Source organism: Athene cunicularia (genome assembly GCF_003259725.1).
Source record: "Athene cunicularia isolate RWA chromosome 12 unlocalized genomic scaffold, athCun1 chr12_part1, whole genome shotgun sequence".
Taxonomy (NCBI): domain Eukaryota; kingdom Metazoa; phylum Chordata; class Aves; order Strigiformes; family Strigidae; genus Athene; species Athene cunicularia.
The window spans coordinates 17,349,239-17,374,278 of record NW_020799116.1 but is presented as its reverse complement, the minus strand read 5'-3'; the positions used below and the strand labels follow the sequence as shown (position 1 = coordinate 17,374,278).

The 25,040-nt window shown below is 47.4% G+C and overlaps 2 protein-coding genes and 1 long non-coding RNA gene across 3 annotated transcripts in view; 1 reads left to right on the top strand and 2 right to left on the bottom strand.

Annotated features, from left to right (window-relative positions):
- The window catches only part of NISCH (nischarin), a 35,798-nt gene extending 31,083 nt beyond the window's left edge, over window positions 1–4,715 (bottom strand). The window contains exon 1 of the mRNA XM_026857596.1: window positions 4,635–4,715. Coding sequence (XP_026713397.1) covers window positions 4,635–4,715 — 81 coding nt within the window. The remainder of the gene's footprint in view (window positions 1–4,634) is intronic.
- Window positions 4,716–5,146: 431 nt separating this feature from the next.
- Window positions 5,147–12,125, top strand: TNNC1 (troponin C1, slow skeletal and cardiac type). Its single transcript, XM_026857438.1, has 6 exons — window positions 5,147–5,259; window positions 9,070–9,100; window positions 9,430–9,576; window positions 10,490–10,604; window positions 10,698–10,834; window positions 11,463–12,125. The coding sequence occupies exons 1-6, from the start codon at window positions 5,236–5,238 to the stop codon at window positions 11,492–11,494; spliced, it is 486 nt and encodes a 161-aa protein (XP_026713239.1). The 5' UTR covers window positions 5,147–5,235; the 3' UTR covers window positions 11,495–12,125.
- A 5,846-nt stretch (window positions 12,126–17,971) lies between these two features.
- Window positions 17,972–20,166, bottom strand: LOC113485015. Its single transcript, XR_003399337.1, has 3 exons — window positions 20,148–20,166; window positions 19,477–19,541; window positions 17,972–18,192 (listed from the first exon to the last, which is right to left on the bottom strand). It is a non-coding gene; the product is annotated as an uncharacterized LOC113485015 (long non-coding RNA).
- Between the last annotated feature and the right edge of the window lie 4,874 nt (window positions 20,167–25,040).

The following is a 25,040-nucleotide window of genomic DNA, read 5'->3' as shown; positions in this document are numbered from 1 at the left end:
GGGGCGGGGTTTAGGTGTCGGGGCGCGCATGCGCGCTGCGCTGCCCGGGGAGGCCGCGGGGCAGTGCCTGTGCCCCGCCGTGCCGTACAGGGGAGCGCCGGGCCTGCCCGGGTAGACTGGTGTGCGCAGCGCACGCAGCCCGGATCTAGCGTCGCGGAAAGGTACGGCGCAGGTCGATGGTGGCGCAGCGTGTTTGAATTGAACGGCAAGAGGGCGAAGCCAAAGCCAGTCCTGTCTGTAGAGAGCTGATCTTCCTAATAGCAGCGTGCTGCGGTGCTCGGGAGCGCCTGCATCTGGAAGCAGTGCTGGCAGCGGCCCAAAGCAGCACCTCCCTCGGCCGCAGACAGCTCTTGATGGAGAGCTGTGGCCACCATGTGCTGCTGAAGGCTTGGACACTGTCGTGTTGGGCCAAGGCGCTGCTAGAGCGGTTCTGTGACCAACATGCCTGGTGCTGTTATCCCAAAAGAAGGGTTCTTTCACCCAGTGTTCGAGTCAATACACACAGGGTCAAGGTACTTCTTTCATTCCATGTCTGCGCAGAGTGGTATTTTTGCTGACTTCATGCTTTTCAGGCGATCAGCTGTTGGGCCTTTTGGGGCAGGATGTTCCCCTGTTACCTTGTCTTCAAGTGTGTAGTCATTAGCAAGGCATGCACTGTTTATGCAAAATATCAGGCTTACACATTAGAGCCAGTGGTTAGTGGTCCTCAGAAGATCAGTGCAGTATATTCAATCCTGAATTAAAGTGTCACTATAGCATAGGCATTAACTCAAACATACAGTTTTACTCAGTCTATAGTGTCACCTCAAAAACAGAGCTGAGAAGCTGGGCTGATGGATCAGACCTGCATGGACTTGGTCCAGGGCCTCACAGATAAGCCCAGAGTGAACTAAGGGTATTGTTTTGTGGTCCCAAAAGCGGGTTCTCTCACACAGTGTGCAATAATCCAAGCAACACACTGAGTAGAGGTATTTGTTTATTATTAGTCTGCAGAGTAGGATGCCAGGCATCTAACATAGCCAGCACGCTAAACAATTACAAAACAGGGTTTATATACCTTCTCAGAGTCAGTAAGAGTCCCAAGGATTGGTTGATTAGAAAATGTGGCGTATTCTAAAATAAAGTATAGAATTACAGCATATGTATTACTTTGTTAGCATATTGTTTACATATTGAACAAGTGGGATTTTCACATTTGAATGAGGGTTAGTTTGTGCAAGGTCCTGGTTTTGTGTCAGATATCTAATTTTTAAGACTCTTCCTTAATTGCCTTTGCATAGCTGAGAGTAATAGTATTCTGCCATATATTTGTCTCTCAAGGCTAAGCGTGACAGCATCCTGCAATATATCCTTGTGTTCCTAATTAGATGTTCCTCTTAGTTATAATGTTTCACTTGACCTAATGCCCTTCCATACTAATTCTCAGAGGCTTCACATTACAGTTTGGGGTGACTTCACTGACGTTATGGATTCTGCTTGCCTCAATTCACTGTCCCACTGAGCACAGGGAAGTGTTTCAAATCTGTGCTCACAAAAGGGATCTTGCCAGGAATTTGTAACATAAGTGGAGAATCTTAAAGGATGGGAAGTAAATCCTCCTCAGTCTTTTCCCAGTGAACACAAGTTGCCCCAAGGGGAAGGTCACAGGAGGTTTGGGTAAAAAAGCACCTTCCAGCAAAATGAAGGTGACATCCCTCTGTCCTTTCTTATGTTACCTGAGAGAGGACTCAGTTAGCTCCAGTGTAGTGTCATTAATAGTAGCAGAAATGCCAAATGCCCTGGGTGCACATGTGGCTTTCAAAGTCATCTGGACAGAAAGTATTTCCTCAGTCCAAGGGAGCTGTGGTGCAGAGGGCGTAACACTACAAGGGGGAAATGCTGGTGTCTGGCAGATGCAACCAGGACCAGGCAGCAGATAAGCAAACACACCTCTGCAAATGGAGTTGGAGTTGGATAAACCTTTTTTGATTTTATTTTCACTGCCTTGGTCAGAACTTAGCCAAAGGATGATGTATGTAAGGAGAAAACATGTATAATAAAGGCACCCCAAGAGGGATTTTCTAGTGCTGTCCCAGCAGCAGCAGGAGCTGCTGCTGAGCTCAGTGTCTTGATGAGATAATAAGTGGTTTCTGAGAGCAACTTTAATTAAGCTTCCTCTGAATGTCCCATCTCCTTAATTAAATAACAAGTTGTAGCACTCGCATGGCTGTCAGTTTTGATAGGTACCCTTCTCTTCCTAAGGCAGTTTCTGCCTGCAGGTGCTGAGGTGGGTCATGGTGTGACAACCTGGTCCTGGATCCCAGAGAAGATGTATCAACAGGACCAGTGGAGCTGGGGAAGGGGGGAAACAAGCTTGATCACCTAATACCCTCCGGGAAGGATTTAGGTAGCAATAAATAAAAGAGCTTTGATGCGAGTGGGTCTGGCCCCACTCAGGTCTGGGTGCCCCATGCAGAGAAGGGGGATGCTGGAATCTTTTGATGGCATTTGGAGCCACAACAGACCACCCAAAGAGCACTGCAAACACCCCTGACCTCAAAATTGCAGCTTAGCTGGACTTCAGCTTATTTCCTTGTATTTGACATGAAGGATGCCTCTGCTTGTTTTGCAGTGTGTTGCAGCTGCCTGGAAAGGAAAACCTGAAAGGAGATTTTGGAGAAAAAAGTGCAGTAAATCCTTCTGCTTGTCTCGATACCTTGGACTGACTGACAAGTGCATTGGCATGTTGGGATGCAGCTGGAGCCAGAGCTAATGCACTGTACCTAACCTCAGCGACAGCTGGTGTGCCACCAAGCTGGCCATGCGCCTGGATTAAGGGTGCTTGTGTTGGCAGCCCTCTTCAGGCTATAGCTATCTGTGCTCGGTCTCTGATGTGGCTCTCGTTCAGGAAGGCAAGAGAAGCAGCAGGAGTGGATGGTTTTCCCTGGGACACCCCTATGCCTGCTGTAACAGCTTCCCCCAGCACTTTGCATGGCAGAGGCGCTTGGTTTCTCTACAAACCCCCAATTCTCAGTTCTTTTGTAAGCAAACTGCTCCAGAGAGCCAGGGGATGCTGGAAGCTTTGACTCCAAGCAGCAAGCAAGGGAGTTAGGGGTTGACATGACACCCCTTGCCTGCACCTCCCTCCCCAGGAGGAACATCACCACTTGTTGTGCAATGGATTTCATACCTCCCCTCTAGGCATACCTGTGTTTTGTAAGTCTTGGTTTGCATCAGACATTTGCAGAAGCATGGCTTTCCCATGTCATTGTGCATGGTGGCAGTGGCCCACATTTCCCCTCTCTAAGCAGACAGAGACCCTGCTTCCACATCCAAACCTGGACTTCATCCCAGCTGCTCCAAGAGTGTGGCCATGACCCTTTGAAGGCAATGTTAGAGCTTCTGTTCCTGCCATGCATCAGCCCTAGATATACTCTGATGCATCCCAGGGGCTGTTTTCAGAGGGATGACTCAGAGCCATTGCCTTCTGGGACAGAGGGATGGGGTCAGGTGTGACTCCTCACCCTCTGCAATGTGCCTGGCAGTGCCTGGGACCAGCACCTGCCACCCTGCCAGCTCCACAGGCAGGGAGAGGCAGGAGAGCAGCTTGGGTCTGGGGTTCTCCTCAGGGCAGCACTTCACTGAGGGGTTCTCCATGGGGTGCCCAGGAGGGCTTGGGTGATAGTTGGTGAGAGACAGCAGATCCCCCATCCCCGCCTGTGGCTTCACCTGGCTCCAATGCCCTTTAATAAAATAAGTAGTATCCTTTTTAGATTTTTCTGTCTTTTCTGTGTTCAAGGCAACCAAAATATTAATATGTTCCAATTCTGAAGACTAACATACCACAAAAATTAATTCCTTAAATGCAGCTATTTTCCCTTTTATTATATCTGCCATCCCTGTGCTAGAAGAGGAAGAGCCCACCTGAAGCCTGGGTAAATCAAGGCCGGCAGGCACCCACAGGACCGCAGTTCATAGCAGGCTCTGCAACAAGTTAATCTTTCAGGACTGCAATACCTGGGAGCATGTGGTGTGGGGACACACTCTGTGCTCATCTGTGCCCTTGCTTCGTGCTGACACCACCCCAGGTCTGTGGCTAATGCCACTTTGGCTAGTCATTACAAAGGGACAATAGCTTTTTTCCTGCAGCATGATTTCTATTAAAGGGATTTTTAGAAGAGATGAAACCTAACAGCTGCATTCATAGTATTTTCAGGTTTGCTAACTAATGTGGATATGATCTAGCTGGAGGCGAGACTTCGTCACCCTGAGCCACTGGAGCCATCTGTAGCTCCTTTGGACACAAGAGGGAGTCCTGAATCACCAAAATGACAGGTTTTGCTTTGATTGCTGTGGATTAAAACGCTTTTCCCCGCACTGAGAAAACGCTGGTCACTTGGAGGCCTTTGGTATGTTTTGCTTTCCACCATGGTGGGGTAAATCCATGGTAAATCCAGGACCGTGGATTTCCCCTGCTTGCAGAGGGGACAGGTCAGCTTGCTGGTTAGGTGAAGTGAGTCCTGGTTTTCCTAAAGGATCAGGAATTATCCCTGAAATCAAGCACAGTTGATAGCCCCCCCTCCCACCCCCATTTTGCAGTTCCAGCTAAATGCAGGAAACGGAGGCAAAGCTCCATCTGCCTCCACACTTCTCACTGTGGCATCGGGACTGCAGAGTGCCCCCATCCTCAGTGCCCACAGCATCGCCTCCTCCAAGCGCATCAGCCCCAGCCGCATGTCCCCCCTGGGTCTGGGGACAGACTGACACCCCCTGGCCCCACTGCCCCCAGGGGACATTTGCTGCTGGACAGGGATATTTTGGGAGACATGCCTTTCCCATATTACCCGATTTAATTAGGCACAGTATAATCTTTCTAATGCAGCTTCCAGCAGGGGAACACATGGGAGGTGGAGGTGACATGGTGTCATGCATCCAGTCAGGACAGCCAAGTACCGGCCGAAACCCAACTGAAAGGGCTCGCTCATTCCCCATCGAAGTCACGAGGAAACCTCCAGCTGCCCCGGAGTGGGGCTGGGGCTGGCGCCGGACATGCCAGCCCCGGGCTCGGCAGTGTCCCCATCCCAAGGCATGCAGGCGAGGCATTCCTGTGGGGAAGGGGATGGGCGTGCAGGGCTGTTGGTGGGCTGGTCACATCCCCCGGGGCGGGCACCCCCTTATATCAGCCAGGCTCACGAGGGCAGCGCTGGTGGAGTGTGACCCTGACGTCCCCCGGCCCCTTACCCACCCTCTCCGGCCATGGATGACATTTATAAGGCAGCGGTAAGTGCCTCCCTTTGGGGCTGTGCTTTTGGGAGGTGGGGGTTTAAAGCGTTTGGGGGGGTTTATAGTTGATTTCCCAAAGCTGTGACAGTGTTAATTCAATGGAGCAATGAAAATAAGAAATAATTATGGGGTGGCAACTTTTAAGCAATATCATCATCCAGGACACAGATCTTTCCCACTGATGGCTGTGAAGGTTTCACACTCCTCCTGTAAGTGTGAAACTCTCAACTGTGCTGCTAAATTATTTACAACTACTGTCCTGGTTCCCTGCTGTAAGGCAGGGAAATGGCCCATAGGTGACGTTATAAATCGCAACAAAATCTTGAAAGTATAAGATGTGGCTGCTGGTTTTAGCCCAGACAAAGCAGAGCAGTGTTTCCCACAAAATGAACCTTATTTGTATGGGTTAGACCTCACCCTCCTCTTTATGGTCCTTTAAAATTCTGCTATTGCTACATTTCCCCCTTACTTAGCTGAATATTTTTCTGGGAGATTTAAAAAAACCTTCAGGTTTTGTAAGTTATTTCCAAACATCCTCCTCTGCTTGGCCGCTCCTGATATCTGCTCTGCAGAAATCCAGAATGTGAGCTATGCTCTCAGGGAACGCAGAGCATCCTAACGGCTATTTTAACTTACACAGCTGCATGCTGCACTCACTGTGTAAACCCAAACTATTTGGTCTGTAATAAGAACACTGCATTATTTTGCAATGTAGACAGACAGTGATATGAGAGTTGAATAAGGGTGAAAATAGATTCTGGACTGTGTGGATTGCTACTGTGTCCCTTCCATAACTGGAGTTAAAAATAAAAGCTTTCTGGTGATTTTTAATTTTTTTTTTTTAAATATATAGGATCAGGTTTGATTTTTAACCAAGGGCACAAAAAATACATCATACAAGTCCTATTTTAATTCTGAGGTTTTTAGAGGGAAGACAGATGGTGCTTGATAAATAATTGAAGAAAATACCAAAATGCTCACACCTCTCCTGTCCTTTGGTCAGCACTGAACCTCGTGAAATGGAACCCCCCTAGCAATCCCAATAGTGTGAAAAGGCTTAGGAAAGGCTGTACAATAAAATGCCAAGTCCCCCAACCAGCACCTCCAAAAGGGAGAAAAATGTGACCTGGAAAATCAAGGAAAATCCAGACCTCTTTTAATTAATCTAAAAAGCTTAATTAAAAAATTAAATACATTTTCTGTTACTCAAGGCACAGGTCCTCTCCATGTTGTTTAGGAATCTCATGCGTGTAATTAGGGAGAAGGGCTGAAATGCAAGCCAGTGATGCCCACAGCCAAAAGGGTCTGCCTGTCAGCTGGGACAGCATGCTCACAGCATGGTCAGAGTGCCCTAAAAAGAAAGCTTTCCCTACCTGCATGCTCCAGCCCCTCTCCAAATCTCCGCCTCAGAAGTGGGCAAAAATCCACAGGTGAAGGTCATCCCTACCCGAAGCCTGTGGGCTTCAGCAGAGTTGGACCGTGGAGGAATTTAGCTGAGAAAAAAGAAACTGCAGCAACAGAGAACAATCCCAAAATTCCTACCTCAGAAACTTACCCCAACACAGACCCCTTGACCAGGGAAATGGGCCATGCAAAAGACCCAGTGGGTTCCCATAAGGATTTTGCTGCTGGTTTGCAGGTGGGGGCACGCTGGTAAATGTGGGGCTCAGGTCCTGGGCATTAACTGCCAGCACCTTTACAGAGGCAAAAGAAGTCCAAGCCAAGTACAGCTGAGACAAACAGCTTTTTCATGGATCTATTTCCCAAGATTTTAACTGCAAGAAAACATTTACCTGGAAAAAAAAAATTCAAGACCTTCACCTTCCCCTGTCTGACTTCGAATGGAAACATGGGATGAAAAGGAGAGCTGATAAAAGCAAAATACAGCAGATCTGGCATTACCACAGCTGCCGCAGAGCTGTGAGCTTAGTGCTTGTCTTCCCACACAGAGAAACCTGTCCCTGCAATGATGTGGAGGGAAAAGAGGAATAAAGCTGCAAACAGCACCCGTGGCCAGAGTGCACTATAAACAGCTCAAGAGGCATCTCTGTAATAAAAGTGTCACTCTGTGGTTACAATGCATTTAATTTACACACAGCATAGCTCAACATCTATCATTTTAGTAGTCAAGGAAATTTCAAAATTGAGCATTTTTTTTTATTTGCTGCATGCTGATGGCATATATTAATATTATATTTATGCCAAATTCCCTACATGGAGCCAGAGAACCCAATGGATTTTCATCTTGCCCACTCATGCCTAGATAAGGGTGTGCAAACACAAAGCTATTCTGGGAGCATTTTTAGGCTCTGTTAAGCAGCGCTAACAGTGCCAGGGATAAGTGTCCAGATAAAGGGATGCAAGGATAAATACCAAAGCCTAGGAACAATCGGAGAAGCTCATCTTTATCTCTAGCACCTCTCTCACCCGGGCTTATAAATAGTGAATGCACTAAGAGGGTCATGTTACCCGAGTGGCAGGACGATGGCTGTGGACATTGGCCAAGGGCACGTTGCAGCTGCCCTTGCTGTGCCCAAACAATAGCCACAAAGGGGCTGCAGCTGCCTGCCTGCCATCACTGGCACCAAGGGCCACGGTGCACTTGGGTCTCCTCCTGCAATGGCAATCCTGCCATCGTCCTTAGCGCTTTCTGACTTGTTCCTGTTGCGTGGGGAGTGGGATAAGGCTCCCTGCCTGCTTCCCACAGGCTCTGTCCCACTAAGAAACAGCACTTTCCTCACCTCTCGCTGCAAGCAGGAAGAATTTCCAGCTGGCTTTTGCAAAATCATAGCTCTTTAAGGCAAAAGCATCAGCCTTCCCTCAGAGACAGGGTGGCACAACCTGGGTTGCGATGTTCTGCCCCATCTGAACCATGGCATGTTAGGGACTGCTCGCCCTGGCGTGGTAGTGCGGTCAGGCACCCTCTGCACAGGCCAGAGGCAGTCCTGGCAGGGGATCATATCTGGCTGACTCCAGGGAGGCTGTGGACCAGCATGGGATGGAAAAGTCAATGTTTTCATAGATGCTACCAAAGGGGCAGCTGGACACAGTGGTGGGGTCAGCAATTTTAAATAAGCAATACCTGCAGGCAGGAATAAAGCCAAAGAAGGAAATGCACTTAAAGAGGTATGACACAGAGCTGATGGATTCCTCTTTGCTCTCCTCATTGATTATTTTCATTAACTCATGTTAACTAATAAGCTCCCACTGATTGTCTGTGGGGAACAAATTAGGGTAGGGTTTGGGAACAATCTGCCAAGCCGTTTCAACTAATGTCTAATGGCTCCATGGACCATTTCTTCAGGGAGCTACCCAAAACAGGCTAAAGGGAATAGCAGCTCCTTTCAGAGGCAGAAACCTCTGTAATAAACCCTGACTCAGATGGAAGTAGACCAGCTCTCAACGCTTTGGATAGTGCAGGGAGTTTTCTGAATGCAGGGCTGAAAAACACATCCCACTGTGAAGCCTGCCAGCAACAAGAAATTAAAACCCAAATAGTTGACAAATGCTTTTCCCCATGGGTCTCCCCTGCTTGTGCAAAGGCTATTTCTGCTGCGTATCAGACACTGCTGCTCTAGAGAAATGATGCTCACTTCAAAGGAGTTGGGAATAGGTTTTTTTTTTAAGGGAGTCTCTTAGACTACAAAAAGTTGTGGTGTCAAAACCCCACTGGTTCTACACACCATGAGGTGGCTGTTGTGAGGCTTGGTTGACCTTTGCAAAAGCTGTTGAACAAATAACATGTCCTCTTAACAATCAGTGATGGTGACAAGGAAAAATGACTTGGTCTCTGTGTTTTCCTTACAGGTTGAGCAGCTGACAGAAGAGCAAAAAAATGGTAGGTGCATCTTTAACCTAACACAGCAGCCTAAAGACAAGCTCCCCAGCCAGCAGCCTAGCTTGCCTCAGCAATTACCCCCCAGAAAATGCTTTGGCCAGATTGGCCAAAGCAGGGCATGACCCAGGGGTTTTGATCCACCAGCGTTTCAAGCAAAGCAGTTTCTGTGTGTGTGCCCGGGTGTCCCCACCACGCCATGCCCTGGCAGTGCTGGGGTGCATGGGCAGGGGAGGCTGTGCCTGGGATGAGCTTCCTGCCCTGGGGTACCTGCCCACAGGGTCGAGGTGTGGGGAAAGACCCCCCACATCTCCTCTCCGCTCTCTCCCCAGAGTTCAAGGCTGCCTTTGACATCTTCGTGCTGGGGGCAGAGGACGGTTGCATCAGCACCAAGGAGTTGGGGAAGGTGATGAGGATGCTGGGGCAGAACCCCACCCCTGAAGAGCTGCAGGAGATGATAGACGAGGTGGATGAGGATGGTGAGACACTTGGGTTTCCTCCACTCTTCCAAGTACTATCGTCACATCTGCAGGCATGGGGGGCATGGTGCAGGTTGGGAGCACTCAGCACCTGAGCAGTGCTGTCAGGATCCATGCTGGGGACAGTCACATCCTGTGGAGAGCATCCTGCAATGCTGTGATTCTGAAGGACACTACATAGCCACCAAACCAGCATGGTTCCTTTAGAAAATTTCCAGAAAAAGAGAAACTATAAAAAAATATTAATCCTATAATGATCAGACTGCTTGAACTGGCCTTGGTGGGTACTCTGAATTTGCACAGATACATTTAAAAAACAAAATATAGGCCAGATGTAGCAACTGCCATTTCAGAAATGCCACAATTAAAAGATTTTATCATAGGGAAAGCCTTTCACTGCTCAAGTATACACACACACACACACACACACACACACACACACACACACAAATAACTGTCAGTATTGACTAAATCATTGTACTAGTGATCACACATAATGAAATCCACTGTGTGCAAGTTGGGCAGAAATACTATACTAAATAACTGGAAAATAAAAAAGCAGTTAAAAATCAGGCAAAAAAGGAAAAAAAGCTGTGTCAGTAGTGAACTGCTGGCACAAAGCCCCACTGCATGAATACCTGCTTTCTGGATGAGACCAATTCCATAGCAGGAATTGGTGCTTCTAGTAGGACCTTTGTCTTGGCAAAAAGACTGTAAAAGGCAAAACTTCAGTGATGACATCAGGGTGCAAGGGCCTCAGTCACTTACTCCAGTGTCCTGAAAGCTTCCTCTTGCTGCAGAGCTGCTCTCCTGAGTTTTGGACCTTGGTTACTAAAGAGAAGTGTGATCTCTCACTTGGCGTTGCTCGTCCACCCACCATAGCACCAGCTGATAGCATTTGTTCTGCCTGCAGGCAGCGGCACTGTAGATTTTGATGAGTTCCTTGTTATGATGGTCCGGTGTATGAAAGATGACAGCAAAGGAAAAACTGAAGAGGAACTTTCAGATCTCTTCAGGATGTTTGATAAGTAAGAGCTGCAACCGCAGCAAGGCGGGGTGCTGGGAGTGGAGCAACTGCCCTGGCTCCCCCTCCCTAATGTGTTGGTCTGTTCCTCGCACAGAAATGCTGATGGGTACATCGACCTTGAGGAACTGAAGATCATGCTGCAGGCAACGGGAGAGACCATCACCGAGGATGACATAGAAGAACTGATGAGAGATGGTGATAAAAACAACGATGGCAGGATTGACTATGATGGTAGGACTCTTTCTTGCATTGTTTGGTTGTGACCCCTCAACCATACCCCAGGCATCTCCCATGGTCTTGGTTACCTTCTTGGGTGGGCATGAGCTCATACAGGCAGTGCTGGGCAATATGCCTGACCACAGCCAGTGTTTGCACAGGGTTGGGGGGTTTCTTACACTTACCAAGGGGCCTGGGGCTGCTTTAACTGTCCCCATGCTGTGAAAGCCAGCCTGCACTGAAGCAATACTGCTTTTCACCAGAGACCTGCCTATCCCCTCTTGCCCCCTACACACAAGCACCATCTCCAAAGGGCTGCATCTTTGAATGTGGTGCTGCTGAAATGACCCCCAGACCATTTCTGAGCTAAGCCAGTGGCTATGTCTGTCCGCGGGCACTCACCTCTGGCATTTTGGTGGCAGCCAAGTGTGATGCTGGGCTCCAGTGACATTTGCAGTGAGAGTCATGAAGAGCCCTTGCCATAGCCAGAAGAGTGGTAGCCATCCCCTCTCAGCCTCTCACGCACTGGGGGGATGGAAAACGAGACAGGGCTGGGGAAAGCTGCCAAAAGTGCATTTGGCATCTCCGAGGGCATTTCGGTCCCACCTCACACCCCTTGTCTCCAATGTCTTCCTCTTGGCAGAGTTCCTGGAGTTTATGAAGGGAGTTGAATAAATCTGAGGCCAGATTGACAGCCTGAATCTCCTAAACCCCTCCAAGCTCTGCATCTCGTCTCCTTGTCTAAGTCCCCTGGCTACCGGCATGAAGACTCAGTGCTGAGAAGGGTGGCCACTGGGAAAATAAAATGTGTTAATACAAAGTGCTTCAGATGGTTGTTCCTTGGAGGTTTAAAAAGACCTTCACCCTGGTCACATACCCAATGACTAATGGGGCCGCTCCTTGGGGATGTGTCAAGAACCCACAAGCTGTGTCTGGCAAGGTGACTTCACAGCTGGAGCTTTAAACCTCTGAGGACGTATTTCGCTGCCAGCTCAGCAGCAAAGCCTGGCCCATGGGACCACGGGTGCTCAGTGTGAAGCTGCCATGTTGCATCTCCTCACCCCTGCCATAGTGAGCAGGCTCAGGAGCCAGCAGTGGTGCCTGCTGGTTTATCTGGAGCATTGGCAGCCTTTTAGCGACAAAATGTGGATTAAAACCCACTTACGCCACCGCTGAAATCCACGAGAGAGGGACAGTCCTTCTCCTTCCCACTCTTGTGCTGGCTGTCCTGAAAGGACATCCCTTCCTCCTCCCTGCCATCCTGATGGCCATCCTGTAGCATATGCAGAAAGAGGATCTCAATTTTCTTTGGAAATGTGAATAAAAGCTGTTCCTAAATTGGACTGGGTGCCTCTTTCCCATCTCACCCAGGCTGGCAGGAAGCAGGTGGCAGCATGAGCCCCACAGCACCACATGGTCCTCCAGCAGCCCTGGATGGGAGCCTTGCTGCAATAACAGAAACACCCAATTTTCCCTCAGAAATCATGTCTATTTGGGCCACAGGGGCCCTGAGCAAGGCATAACCCTGCTTTGGGACTCAGCCCCCAGGTGCAGGAGGACAGCAAGGCTGAGGAAGACAAGCTGCGCTGTCCCCAAGGGCCCTGGGCACCATCTTTTCTTGTCCCAAGGAAGTGTGGCATTCCTGCGGCATTAGCAGCTCTCCCAGCACATAGCTGCCTCCTCCCATTGAATTACAGCCCCAGCAGAGCTCACGCATTGCAGTCGTGTTGCTAAAATCAAACATTTACCCAAGCAAAATAAACATTGGCAGGGCAAGGCATGAGACTGTGTCGGTTGCAAGCCCTGCAATGCTGCCCTCAACCCTGGGCAAGCATGCTGCCATGCCAGTGCCCCCCTGCCTGCTGCACTGTCCTTTTGCCTTTCTTCCCAGAACCAAGGTTGTGGGTTGGTTTTTTTTTTCCCCTCTGTGGAAACAACACCCTGAACAGTTGTATTTCATACGACACGCTCTCATTTGTAGCAATGATGAATTATTGTAATTCAGACCAAACAGGCTTGAGGTGAAAGCAGGCATGAGAGATTGTTTGGAAGGATATGGCTGTGTCTTTTCACTGGATGATGAGCACCCAATGTTTTGTCCAACCAGGGCATGTAACATCAAAGAAACTGAGGAAATGAACCCCTGTCAGTTACAGCAGCTGATTTTCCTTAAAACCCAAGATATTTTGGGAACAATCCTAATGCAAACATCTGGGTGAACTGCTCAGAGGGGTCTCCCCAAGGGTCCCAAGCCCCCAGTGCCTTAGCTCCCGCCGATCCAGTAGAACTGCAGGTGTACCTGAAGCCAACAGACACAGAAAAGTGTTGGGTCAAACAACCCTGTGACAAGAAATGTTCTTGATTGTTACCATCTTCTGCTTCCAGTGAATCCATAGCCTAGAAATCAAAAATAATAATCTTCCACTGCCCCAGTGTAGCAGCAGAAGTCATTTCCCACTGAGAGCTGCTTCTGAGGACACAGCTGAAACATTATACCCCAGGCCTGGAAATCTCCACCGAGTTGAAAACACCTGGGCTTTGGTCATGAGCCAAGGTGAAACCAGGTCTCCCCACAGCCATGGCCATGCAGTCCACAGGCAACCCACCACATCTCAGCAGGCATCACCAACAGCCCCATCATCTTCCTCTGTCCCAACATCCAAGAAGGACATCTTCAAGATACTCTCCACTGCTTACTGATAGCCTTAGGCTCACTGAAGAGTGAACAAGAGAAGAAATAAGGTTAATTCCCTCCCTTCAGTCAATTTGGTGGCTTGGAGGAGGCTTGGATTCTGCTGTGACCCCAGGGAAATGGATGACTGCAGAGCCACCCCCCTCGGTTCAATGGCACAGGCAGCAGCAAGCCACGACCTCGCTGGCTGCCCATGCTTTTCCAAGAGTAAAACAGGAAAGGTGGTGGCTGGAGAGAAAGGACAAAGGTCTTGTAACAGCTGAAACTTGTCCCTAGAAGAGCAGACACACTGATGCTATTTGGGCTTTTTTAGTCCTTAGACCAGAGGTGCCAGCAGGTCAGCATGCTCTGCATGAAGTCAGAAAAACCGCTCCAAGACCCATTTGCCTTAACACGCTGCCTGTCTTCCAAGAGTAAGACAATAAACACTGTGGGCTGGGGGTACTGTGGGAGGATTTCGGTGTTGGCTAAAACATGGGAACAACTGCATTAGAAATGCAGTGTGACATAACAGGGCAGCAAGTGGTTAGATGGCTGAAAAAACAGTAACCAGTACAGGATCAGCCTGGTTGAAGCCTCCAGAGAGGGCATGTGCCTGGAGATGTGCTAAAGATGAATGAAAACGACCTAACGGAGTCCACGTATCTACACAACTCCGTACAAATTTCCAGTTTTCCCTGCATATGAACTTAGAGTGCCCAAAGCCTTTAAGAAACATGTCCACATGCACTTTTATTAGGGAAAAAGTCATTGAAACAATTTTTTAAAGATCAGGGAAAAAGCCATTTCCCACTCTCTAAAACAGCCCCAGCATCTTTGTCATCTTAACTCCCAAGCTGAGACAGACACTGTGCTGGTAGGTGACAGCAGCCCCTGCAACCAGACACAGACACAGTTCTAAGGCCATCTGATCTATTTGCTTTTGCTGGTAGTAGATTTAATTCCTGCCCTGCTTTGCAGCTTTCCAGGGTATTTAAGGCCTCTCTTCAGTCCCCAGTAAAACTCTGCTATGAGAGGAAGATCTGAAGACATTTTGTATGCATCCCCCTAATAAAACCTCTGCATCTCGCCTACAGTCATACACCTTCCACCAGAGCAGCAGCAACATGTGAGCTAAGGTGCATCAAACATTTTGCTGCGCCAAGCCTCTGTTGTGTAGAAACACCTGCAACAGCCTTGAGACTTGTGCAAAGCACAACTGTGTTCTGTTCACTGCTTTTTGCTTGAACACACTACTGAAAGGTGGTAAAGGGCGACAGAGCAACACATATCCAGTCCTACTTTTCATTTTCACCATGAACATCAAGATACTCAGTGAATACTCTGCCCCATCAGAGCATCTTGCAGTGTGTTGATCTCTCCTCCTGGGTTCAGCTCCACGGCTCACCTTTGCCAAACTGATTCAGTATCTGGTTACACAACCTTTGCTCCCTTTTTTTGGTTTGTTGGTTTTCTTAGTTTTTTTTTAGTCAAAGTGAAGAAAGGAGCCAAACTGGAACTTGATACCAAGTCCTCTTAATTGCAAAGGGGAGATCATCTGTAGCAAGTATGACATACAGCAGCAGCAAGCATGAAATGTATAACCTCATGTACAGCAGTAACTGAGCAGAGAGACGCTCTCAAGCTCATTGGCCTCCTGCAGGATACCAAGGACAGCTTTGAAGTTTTGACATGTCAAAAGGGACAGAGCTTTGCATAATGGGAATAGTTTCAAGTGGGCCACAGCTGCCAGTTCCTTCTCCTGGGCTATGTATACGTAATCATCCCAAAACAGATCTTCAGTCTCACTTGACCAACAGAACTTAAATGATTTCACAAGGCAAGTGAAAGAGGATGAGGACACGAGGCCATGCCAGCACAGATTCCCCTTCGCCACTTTCCCTTCTGGGCAGGGGCAACTTCTACAAGGAGGGAAGTTGTGGACTTAGCTGTCACTGGGTTAGTGCAATAGGTGATCAACTGCAGGAACACCCTGTGTGCAGGCAGCAGACAACAACAAACCTGACACCAAGCCGCTGTGGAAGCTCACAAAATTCCTGTCTCTTGCTACACAATGATGCCTGGATTAAGGTTACGTTCCGCGGTGCTGCATTTTGTCACGCAGACGCTATTTTGGTCAGAAAGTCAGCAAGCCCATATTTGGGAAGCTGTCCCCCTGAAGGGCAGCATGAAGGGCAGTGAGATGAAAAGGCTGCTTCTGAAGGCAGGCCTGAGGGAGCTGCCTGGAGCCACAGGAAGCCCAAACCTCCCTCTCTGTTTCTTGTTAACATGCCAACATCCTTTTCTCAGCCTGACCCTTGCCTCATTCTCTCTTTCCTCAAGCCATACCCTGTGAATGAGCTACTCTCACAACACAAACACTCTGGGGAAAACACTACGAGGGTTTAGATTAAATCTCCCTTCTTAGAAGAATCTTAGTGCTAGAGGTTTAAAATGCAGAACTGAAAACAGGTTGGATATCTGCAGACACATGGGTGAAGGGTATAGCCTCTTCAAAGGCTTTTTTCTTGCGCTTTTCTTATCACAACACGTTATCTGCAGCAAACTGTCACTTACACAGCTGGACCAGCCACTTTTGTTTTCTCCAACAGCAGCAGCAACACGAGGACATCTCCCCACACCAGGTCTCTCTACCAGCCCTTTCAAGGGGTGCCGAGCAGCTCTGGGCCAGGGGCTGAAGCTGCCAGATGTGCATGCTAACCTGAAGCACAGCTACACAATCTTGCCTTTGCAGACAAACCTGTTCAAGCAAGGCAGGCACCAGCCACACAGCTCGAGACCTCTGATACCCACCGTCACTCACGTACCACTGAGGCCAGTGGGATTTAAGCACTGTGCATCTCTGGGTGACTCACCTCTTGTCAAAAAAACTCTCTGGGTAGGATTAGCACCATGAGACCTCTCACCAGTTGACCTTCTGGTGTGCCTGAGGGCAGCAGAGACCAGACCACATTGTCTTGACTATTTAGCAGACTCTACCTGGTGGTATGAGCCCTGCGACTGCAAGCTCTCTCCAGCACAGCGCCCCTCCCGACCGGCACGTTGCTCTCGCACAGCAGTTAAGTTCTTTCAACTGACAAGCATCAATCTCCGCCAACAGTCCAAGAGATGCACACAGAAGGAATCAGACAGCTGGGGGGTTGCAGACTTCCCTCAGACCCTCAACTCTTGAGTTTTAAGGTAGTAAATCTCCTTATATTGCTTGGTTTAGGGCTGAGTGGCATTTTCATCAGTCAAAAACATTGAAAAGAAACTGTGGAAACAGGGAAAAGACTTCTGAATTGAAGCCATAAAGAATTCAAAATATTTCCCTTGTTTCAAAATAACATTGCGTTTTGGCAATTGGCTAGACTATTTAAAAAAAATCAATTACATTAATTGGAAGTTTTGGTTGAATTCTTTTTTTCTTTTTATCCATGTGTTCTGCTTCTCTACTGCAACTTCAGAAGATACTTGCGAACTTCCAGCCCTTGTGTCGATTCGTGGATTTACACCACCAGGTGGACAAGCACTGGCATTGCAGTTTCAGTAACAGCTTGCTGCATTTTAACAGGCAACTCATTTCAGTAACATAAAAGCACCTCTTGAACCAGCCTCACTGGCTGGTGGGACATGGAGAGTGAAGCCCTCTCCTATCTACAGAAGTACAGCAGTAACAAAACCGAAACTCCCCTCGAGCTTTTGAACGTTACTCCTCTTATCTCACCAGTCAGCACATTTCATCAGACAGGTACTTTTTTTGTTACTGGAATGAAACACATCCACTAAAATACAGTAATAGAGGTATTTTATATAGTCCTAAAACCTTACACACTCCCACGGTAGTTCCATTATGTGTGTTATATATTCAATACTTGAAGTATTTCAGAACACAACATACACCAATTCTAACATGAATTGCTATGATCCAATGCTACAGCTAGCACTCATTACCCTCCCATTTTTCAGGATTTCCATAGCTGTAACTACCTTAGACGTGGACAACAAAGCAGCAGATACATAACAGTCCTTGGAAATCTCATCTTGCTAGACCAACACTAGGGACTATCATAAAAATCACAGCACGTGAGAACTCTGAACACGCATACCAATATCAAAAATAATTTTACCTGTATTGAATATTGTTACCCAAGTGTCCAGGCAACACTGGCTTCAATTTGCACAAAACCAAATGTTTTCCTGTTTAAATTTTAGAACTTCACTCTAACCATTTCACAACTTGAAAACAGACCTTGAACTACTACTAAATGCTCATTATCTGCACCAATGATTACACTAGAGCAGCACTAAGGACAGAGCAGCTGTTTTACTTTCTGTGTGCGGAGGTTGATGGTATAATACTAAACCTCTCCAGAGTTCTGTGTGGCTTGATCTGTCGGGGAACAAACACACACACTGGTCACTACACACAGGTGTGATACACAACCTGCAGCTAAAATACAACTCAAACAAGGCTTCTGTAGGGTTCTCCTCAAATTTGGGAGGCAAAAACTGTTACATCCAATTTTATTGTTATAAAAATGCTGTCACACACATGCCAAAGGAAAACTGGTTGTCTTAAACCACATCAGTCCTTCTTCTGTTGAGCAGCCTGCTTGGCATTGTTGGCCTGCATCTTCTTCAGCCCCTTTTTGTTGTGTTTCTTTGCAAACCTCATGTTCCTCAGAAACTTGGGATCAACCTATAAAAATAAGGAAAAAATACGCCATATTGTAGAAGGGACATATGTAAAAACATACATAATTCCAGATTGTTCCAATTATTCCCAAATGCTGGCTGTGACTAATTCAATTTTTTTTCTAACTTATTACATCAACAAAATTATTTTAGCCATCTGTAACTGTCCTTTAGCTAGCTATTTTCCTTAATTTCCATAAACAAACTCACCAAAAATCCTAGCAACAAACATACAGAAAGAATAGGGCAAATTGAGTAAAGCTGTAAACAACACAGATTTCATTTCCATGTCACAATACATTCTGGATCTGAAGTACCACAAAACAACCTTGGCAGGTGAGCATATATATATATATGTAATCCTTGAGCAAAGACCAATGCCACTTCCTCAGACCATTCTTTTTTACATTAAAGCAAAAAAATACCAGCATACTGAAGAGTAGTTTCCCAGCTTTTGCCAGCTAATGGCTGGCTAACACATCCTGTCATGGCTAGGATAAATTCTCAGAACTATCAGCTATGTTGCACTGAGAAACTTTTGCTATTTTACTGTAAACAACATTTTAACTGGCACAGACAAGTATCTGAATTTTGACATCTGAACTCATGTGTACTCAGTGCAAGGAGGCAGACTTAGACTATCTGCAAGAGGGGGCAGGACTGAACTGAGCTACGCAGAAGACAAGCTTTTACATCACATCCAAAAAGCTGATGATCACATCTACAACACAAACAGAATCACAATCTTCCCCAAAGCCAAAATGTCCTGTTTTCACTTTCAAGTGTGAAAAAGATCCTGTTATGTCGCTTGTCTAATCCCAGAAAAATCAAAATGCTGTCATTTTCTTATGTATTGTCCAGAAACACAAATTTCACTCATCTTTTGAGTCAAATTCTCTGCATTAGTACACATGGTGAAATAACACTGAAGGGTACAAAGAAGCAGGAGAGACAGCAGGACTCAAAAGGGAGAAGTGCTACCCAACTGGGACGTGTTTCACTGGAAGCAGCAGTTAGTGACACCCACCTGAGCACAACAGAGACAAAATTGGGCAGTAACTAAAAAGCAGTTTTACAGACATACAAGGGCAGATATTTCATGTGTGTTAGAAATATCACAGCTGCATGTAAGGTAAAAAATGAAACAGAAACCCACAGTGGTTCTGATCATATGAAACACAAGTCCCTGTCTGCAAAAACTGTCAAAGAAAATAACAAAACACCTGGATTTTTTCATGCTTAAGCCTCAATGGCTTAACAGCCCAGGAATATCAACAGAAATACTCACCCCTTTGAGAGATTCGTATCTATGGGATCTGGGTTTCTTGATGCCATTTCTGTGCCACTTACGGGCTATGTGGAAGAGCAGAAAACAATTTAAGTTACCATTTTTTCTATTATTAAATAGCTGCATTTGCTTTCCTTTAAGTCCAGCTGACCCTATCAAAATGATGTGGAACAGAAAATTTTATAACCCTTTCTATCCAAACTAAAACCAAATTAAGAACGCATCTCTATTCTCAGCCCTCCCCACCCTGTGCCCTCAGTACTCTGAGTTTCTAACCCAAGGATTTCAGTCTCCTCACTAACTAATAACATACCAATGGCAACACCACTAGCACAGTAAAAGGCCTCCATTACTAAGCAGTTCAAGCACTTGTGGTTAGTGTTGAAGGGCACCATCGTTCACTGTGTACAACCAAGCAGAACCTACTCGTCAACTCTGCTAACTTAAGAGAAAAAAACCAAACAATAACTATTTTATCATTGGGGTCACCTTTGTATGGCAAAATATCACAGGCTGAATAACATTCAGTAATGCGCTTAGTTCAAACATATGAAACTCGCTTTTTTTTTTTTCCTGGTTATGTATTATTTATATATTGAGCCCAAACAAGTCCTGACTCCTGAAGTGCTCTTTTCGTTAAACATCCCGTTCAATCTATCCACACCGCCAACCTCCTTCCCTCGTGAGCTTATCTCACTCCAAAAACAAAACAAGGCGACTGGGCTGCCACAAGCGAGCAGGTCGGAGCGGTGGGCTCAAACCCCGCTGCGGGCTGCAGCCCTCGGCCACCGCCGGCAGCAGCCCCGCTGTGCCACTGCGGCCGGCTGGCTGTGGGCCGCCAGTGGTGACGCGCTTGTGGTTACGGATTGAGGCATCTCACATGGGGAAGCGTGAAAGGAAAAAGGGAACAAAAGGCTGAGCTTGCCCAAGCTACTTGGGTTATCTGGGTACGAACTTCAGTGTTTTGGTCCAGCATTTTGAAACCTTTGAAAAACGAGTGAAAAAGGCCCAAGCATTTCTGTGTCATGGTAGAATGGAAAAATAGTGCCATCTTTTTATGGCATTGCCTTTATTTTGAGTGGCATGAGTGAATTGCCTAAAATAACCTGGATTGGAAAAAATAGTCCTGAGACCAAAGTCCCTGGACCAGTACACGGGAGAGAGAACCAGACTGGGTTTTTTTTCAGTGACCGATTGCTTGCAGAACAATTAGCTACTCTTCTTCAAGTTCAGATACCTGTGAACAAGCTCATCATATTACAAAAATGAGGAAAAATAAATTATCCTTGATAGACAGGTAACGCTGATGAAACTGAAATGAAAACAGGCAGGAAAAAGGAAGCTAATACAATTTAATTTCAGTTTTCCTCTTATTTCCAGGAAGACCTAAGTTGCAAAATGTCTTTGGCTTAATTTTCTTTTTTTTTTTTTCTTCATTCTGGGCAGCTATTATGTGTAAAAATAGATGAAAATAGCAATATTCTTTTACTGGCATTTCAGTTGGAATATGATGTTCTCCACAAAATCCTCCTCCATACACAAACTTCTGACTTTTTAAACTGTTTTTTAAAATTCTTTCCACTGTAGTAAGCTGCAGTCTTAAAATATTCGGACATCCCTGTGGCCAGCTAATCACAGCCAACAGCAGAGAGAAAGCCTGACTTTCCTGATAACCCAAAGAGCCGAGCTCAGTGGAAGATAAAACTGAATCCCAGCGGCATGTTCGCCTCCACTGCATTGCAGAAGGCAGATAGAAATATGCTGCCAGGCCCCCTTATCTTGGCCATTAGATTATGAAAACTCTTGATCTTTCTCGCCCGCTTCTGAGCATTCCTCTGTAGGAAGAAACAGAAGGGTTTATTTTATGGTTTCAACTATCTTTTCCAAGTTCTTTCAGTATCTCACGGCAATTAATGATGTCAGAGCTCTCCAGGAGTCTTTCACCGCTGCTGCTGGGGCCACATGAGACAAGCAGTCAGGCAGGTGTGGATTAAGAAGCTGTGCTCAATGCCCAGGTGATATATAAAACCCATAAGCCAAATTATTAAAATAAAACTCTGGAAGTGCATTCAGTTTACAGGGCTGAGTGTAATAAATTCAGGGTTGTTTATAAAACCACTGCAAGTCAATGCGGAATATCAGGTAAGAAGGATGATCCAAGGCAGGATCAAGACCCGTGTACTCCATTGGGTGATCAAGACCCCTTGAATTTCTCCTGTGCTCTGATGAGCTGCAATGCCTCTAATTATGGTGTTACTGAGAACTGGCCGGTTCAAAATCTTCAGTCACACTTTTAGTGATTACAGACTTAATTAGTGCATGTTAGCCCAAGTTTCCTCTGTTAAAGGAGCCATGCTCATTAAATAGGATGGTAATTACTCCAGCTGCAAAACAATTACAAAAAAATCATAGGTTAAAATAAAAATCTCACAGTGCCTTTGACAACCATGTTATCTCAGACAGTGTCCTTGCATCACACACATTTATGCTAACTGATCTCTGTTAGGTTTGTCATGCTGATGCCATATTTCAGCGGACTCCTCTAATCTTGCCTCCTCCATCAGCTGACATTTGGACTTGGGGTAATAAATTACCATAGCTCCCCCATTTAGTAATGCCAGTGACTTGGAGAAACTTGGTGCCCAGGCCAAGCACTCATGGGTATAAATCAGAAAAGCATCACTAATTTCTGGGGAACCACTGAAATTGACTCCAAAAGTGATGTGGGCAGGGTTTTGCTGACATCTGATGCAATATTTTGGTGGTGTTTTGATATTATATATTCTGATACATACATGTAAGGAAGACATCACATGTGAGAAACTTCTCCCAACATGGTTCAGGCAGCTACCACAGCCCATGCTGAAAAAGGTGAATAAAGCACGGGATGCCCAGGGTGCCTCCCTTGGGCCCACAGGCCAGTGAGGGCTGGGGACTGTTGCCCCAGTGCATTTCTTCTGGGGCAAACGTGGGGTAGGCGTTTCTCAGAAGCTGAGAGCACAAGCAGCTTGCTGCCATCCCCCTGGGACCAGGAAACAGCTGTGGGACCCCAAACTCCTCCTCGCTCTGTATCTCTGCTCACCCAGCGTGGCACCAGTCCTGCCAGGGCGCCTGGCCGAGTGTGCTGTCGTATCCACAGTTACAGTAACTTCCTCGATGCGTGGTTATACCAAAGAACACCTCCTTGTTAAGTCCCCAGGAAGTCCCTGCATTGGATGAGGTGACTGTTGGGCAGCTTTAGGGCTATTCCCAGCTTGTGGTCGCACAGGGCTTGGCTGTGCTGTAAGCCCGAACTAGCAATGCTGGAGGGGAGTGAGGATGATGGACAGTCCCCAGGGACAAATGGCCAATATGCTTCCAGAGAAGCCACCTGGAGAAGCAGGGACACCAGGACATGGAGGCACTAGAGGGAGCCTGAGCATAACAGATCCTTCTCTGGGCTTAAAGCTGGAGCACTGGTCCCAGTCAGGGAGAAGGGACATCTCCAGGGAATAACAGCAAAATATGCAGCAGTTCTCCCCCTTGGCCTGGCATCCTACCTGACTGTGGCTTTTTGGCCCTGACATCCGTTATAATTTTTGTAAAGACATGAGGAAATACTGTTTTGCTTATAGAAAATGCTGGCCTGACAGCAGGGAAAGAGCTGGCTTTGAGCATTTGCAGTAAGAGATAAGAAAAAATAGTGACAGTTGTCAGGCTGGAGGGTTCAAGAGAGCAGGGGTTCCTGCAAGGCAAAGGGGAGCAGAAGTGCTGAACCACAGCAGTGGGTATCCCTAAGGAATTTGGGAAGCTGGTGTACAGCCCTGCAAGCACTCCTGGGAGGGATATGGGAACAGCATCTGAGGCTTGTCTCCGCTGGGTGCAGTCCAGTTAGGGGAGCTGGGGCTCTCAAAGAGGCTTGAGAACTGCAATCTTTTATTTTCCCCAGCAACATTTTCTTTGCATTGGCTTTGGACAAGGAACAAAGTCATTGGTTCATGATCTAGTTGTCTGAATCTCCCCCTGCCACCACTGTCACCAAGGATCGGCACAAAGAGCAAGAGAGTCTCTGGGTTAGCTGCAGATGCACATTGGTGCTGCAGTGGGGCAGGGACTGTGGAAAAAACTCTTTGCACGGGTGTTTAGCCACAGTGGGGAGATGGATGTGTTTGTTCCAAGTGTATCTGCAAAGTGTATCTTCTTTTACAGTGTTTGCACTGGGCCAAAAGTTGCTTTCAACGGGGTAATCAAGCTTAGCCCAGCAGAAATCAGAGGAGCAACTAGAAGAGAGGGGTGAGCAGGGACAATGAATAAAAGCTCCATCACACCTGGCTGCCCTCAGAGGCTTTTGTTCCCCAGATCATCCCTCAGACCAGCCCAGACCTTCTGCACATCCTCCACGAGCATGTTCCTGTAAGCAGCTTCCCACCATGAAGGCAGGAGGAAAAATCAGGCAGCAGACTGCAATGCAACCCTGACCTTTCTCTCCAGGCTGGCCACCTCCTCCCACTCTCCCCAGAGCTGGCACTACTAACGACTGGTTTCCTCTTGTTATTTTTCCACCTCCGCTCCTTCCTCCAGAGGGGAGTCCATGCTGGTGGCCCACGTAGCAGTGACTCACAGGCTGGGACCTGCGAGTAGCCAGCTAAGCCTGGCCAAACTTAGTAACATCTCAATTTCCATTGCCTATATCCTGGATGCTTCTTCTGGCTGGGTTCATTGCTGGAAACCTTCTCCAGCTACCTGCAGGGTTGGGGAGGACCGGCTCCATTGTGTTTCCTTTAAGTTTTGGCAATGTGGGAGCTGGGCTGAGATGGAGCAGCCCCTGATGCAGATAAATTCCTTCTTGGTTTATCCAGCTTGCTGATAGCTACAAACCACAAGATGTTCTGGACATCAAAGAGGGATTTTCAGGCTTGGGAATTGTGCAGATAAATATATATATACAGGACTGCACAGTAGTTGCATTTTTCTGGAGGCATTTGAATGATTTGAGGGGAGTTAGGGGTTTAAAATCCAATTCCCCTCTGTGTTGATCAGCCTGGTCCATCTGGCTTATGTCCCCAAATCAAGAAGTGACCACCCCAATCACAAAACTGAGCATGGGGCACCTGCAGGGTGGGGATGGATGGTCTGCAAAGGTGAAGGTGCTGCTGCAGCTGGAAACAGAATGGAAGAGAGCTGGATGATGACGAGGGCTACCCAGAGGCTGCGCTGGGCTGGCAGCAGATGAGCAGGCAGAGCACGGCTCCTGCGCAGCTGCAAGCCCATGGAGCAGGACCCTGTGGCTCCGTGCAGGGCTGTGTGTAGGGGATAACACCAGGAAGGGAGCAGCCCTGTGCTCAGCCCACGATTATTGCTTTAATGGGATTTTCCAGAATACTTTTTTGCCCCGGTAACGGAAAAGGAAGCTCGCCTGCCGCTTCCCAAGCCCAGGGTGAACGTGTGCAGCTGATGCGACACCTGCTCAACCCGCACTTCCCGAGAGCCCGGCTGGTCGGAAGGAGCGAGCAGATCTGCAGGCACAGCGTGCGTGGAGCAGCTGATCGCTGCAGGGAGGAGGCACACGGAGGCGGCTGGGAGAA

Bases quoted from the DNA above. Each gene is read 5' to 3' on its own strand.
- TNNC1 (XM_026857438.1), top strand. From the start codon at position 5,236: ATGGATGACATTTATAAGGCAGCG. The intron at 5,260-9,069 runs GTAAGTGCCTCC...TTTTCCTTACAG, and splicing joins ATGACATTTATAAGGCAGCG to GTTGAGCAGCTGACAGAAGA. The intron at 10,605-10,697 runs GTAAGAGCTGCA...TTCCTCGCACAG, and splicing joins CTCTTCAGGATGTTTGATAA to AAATGCTGATGGGTACATCG.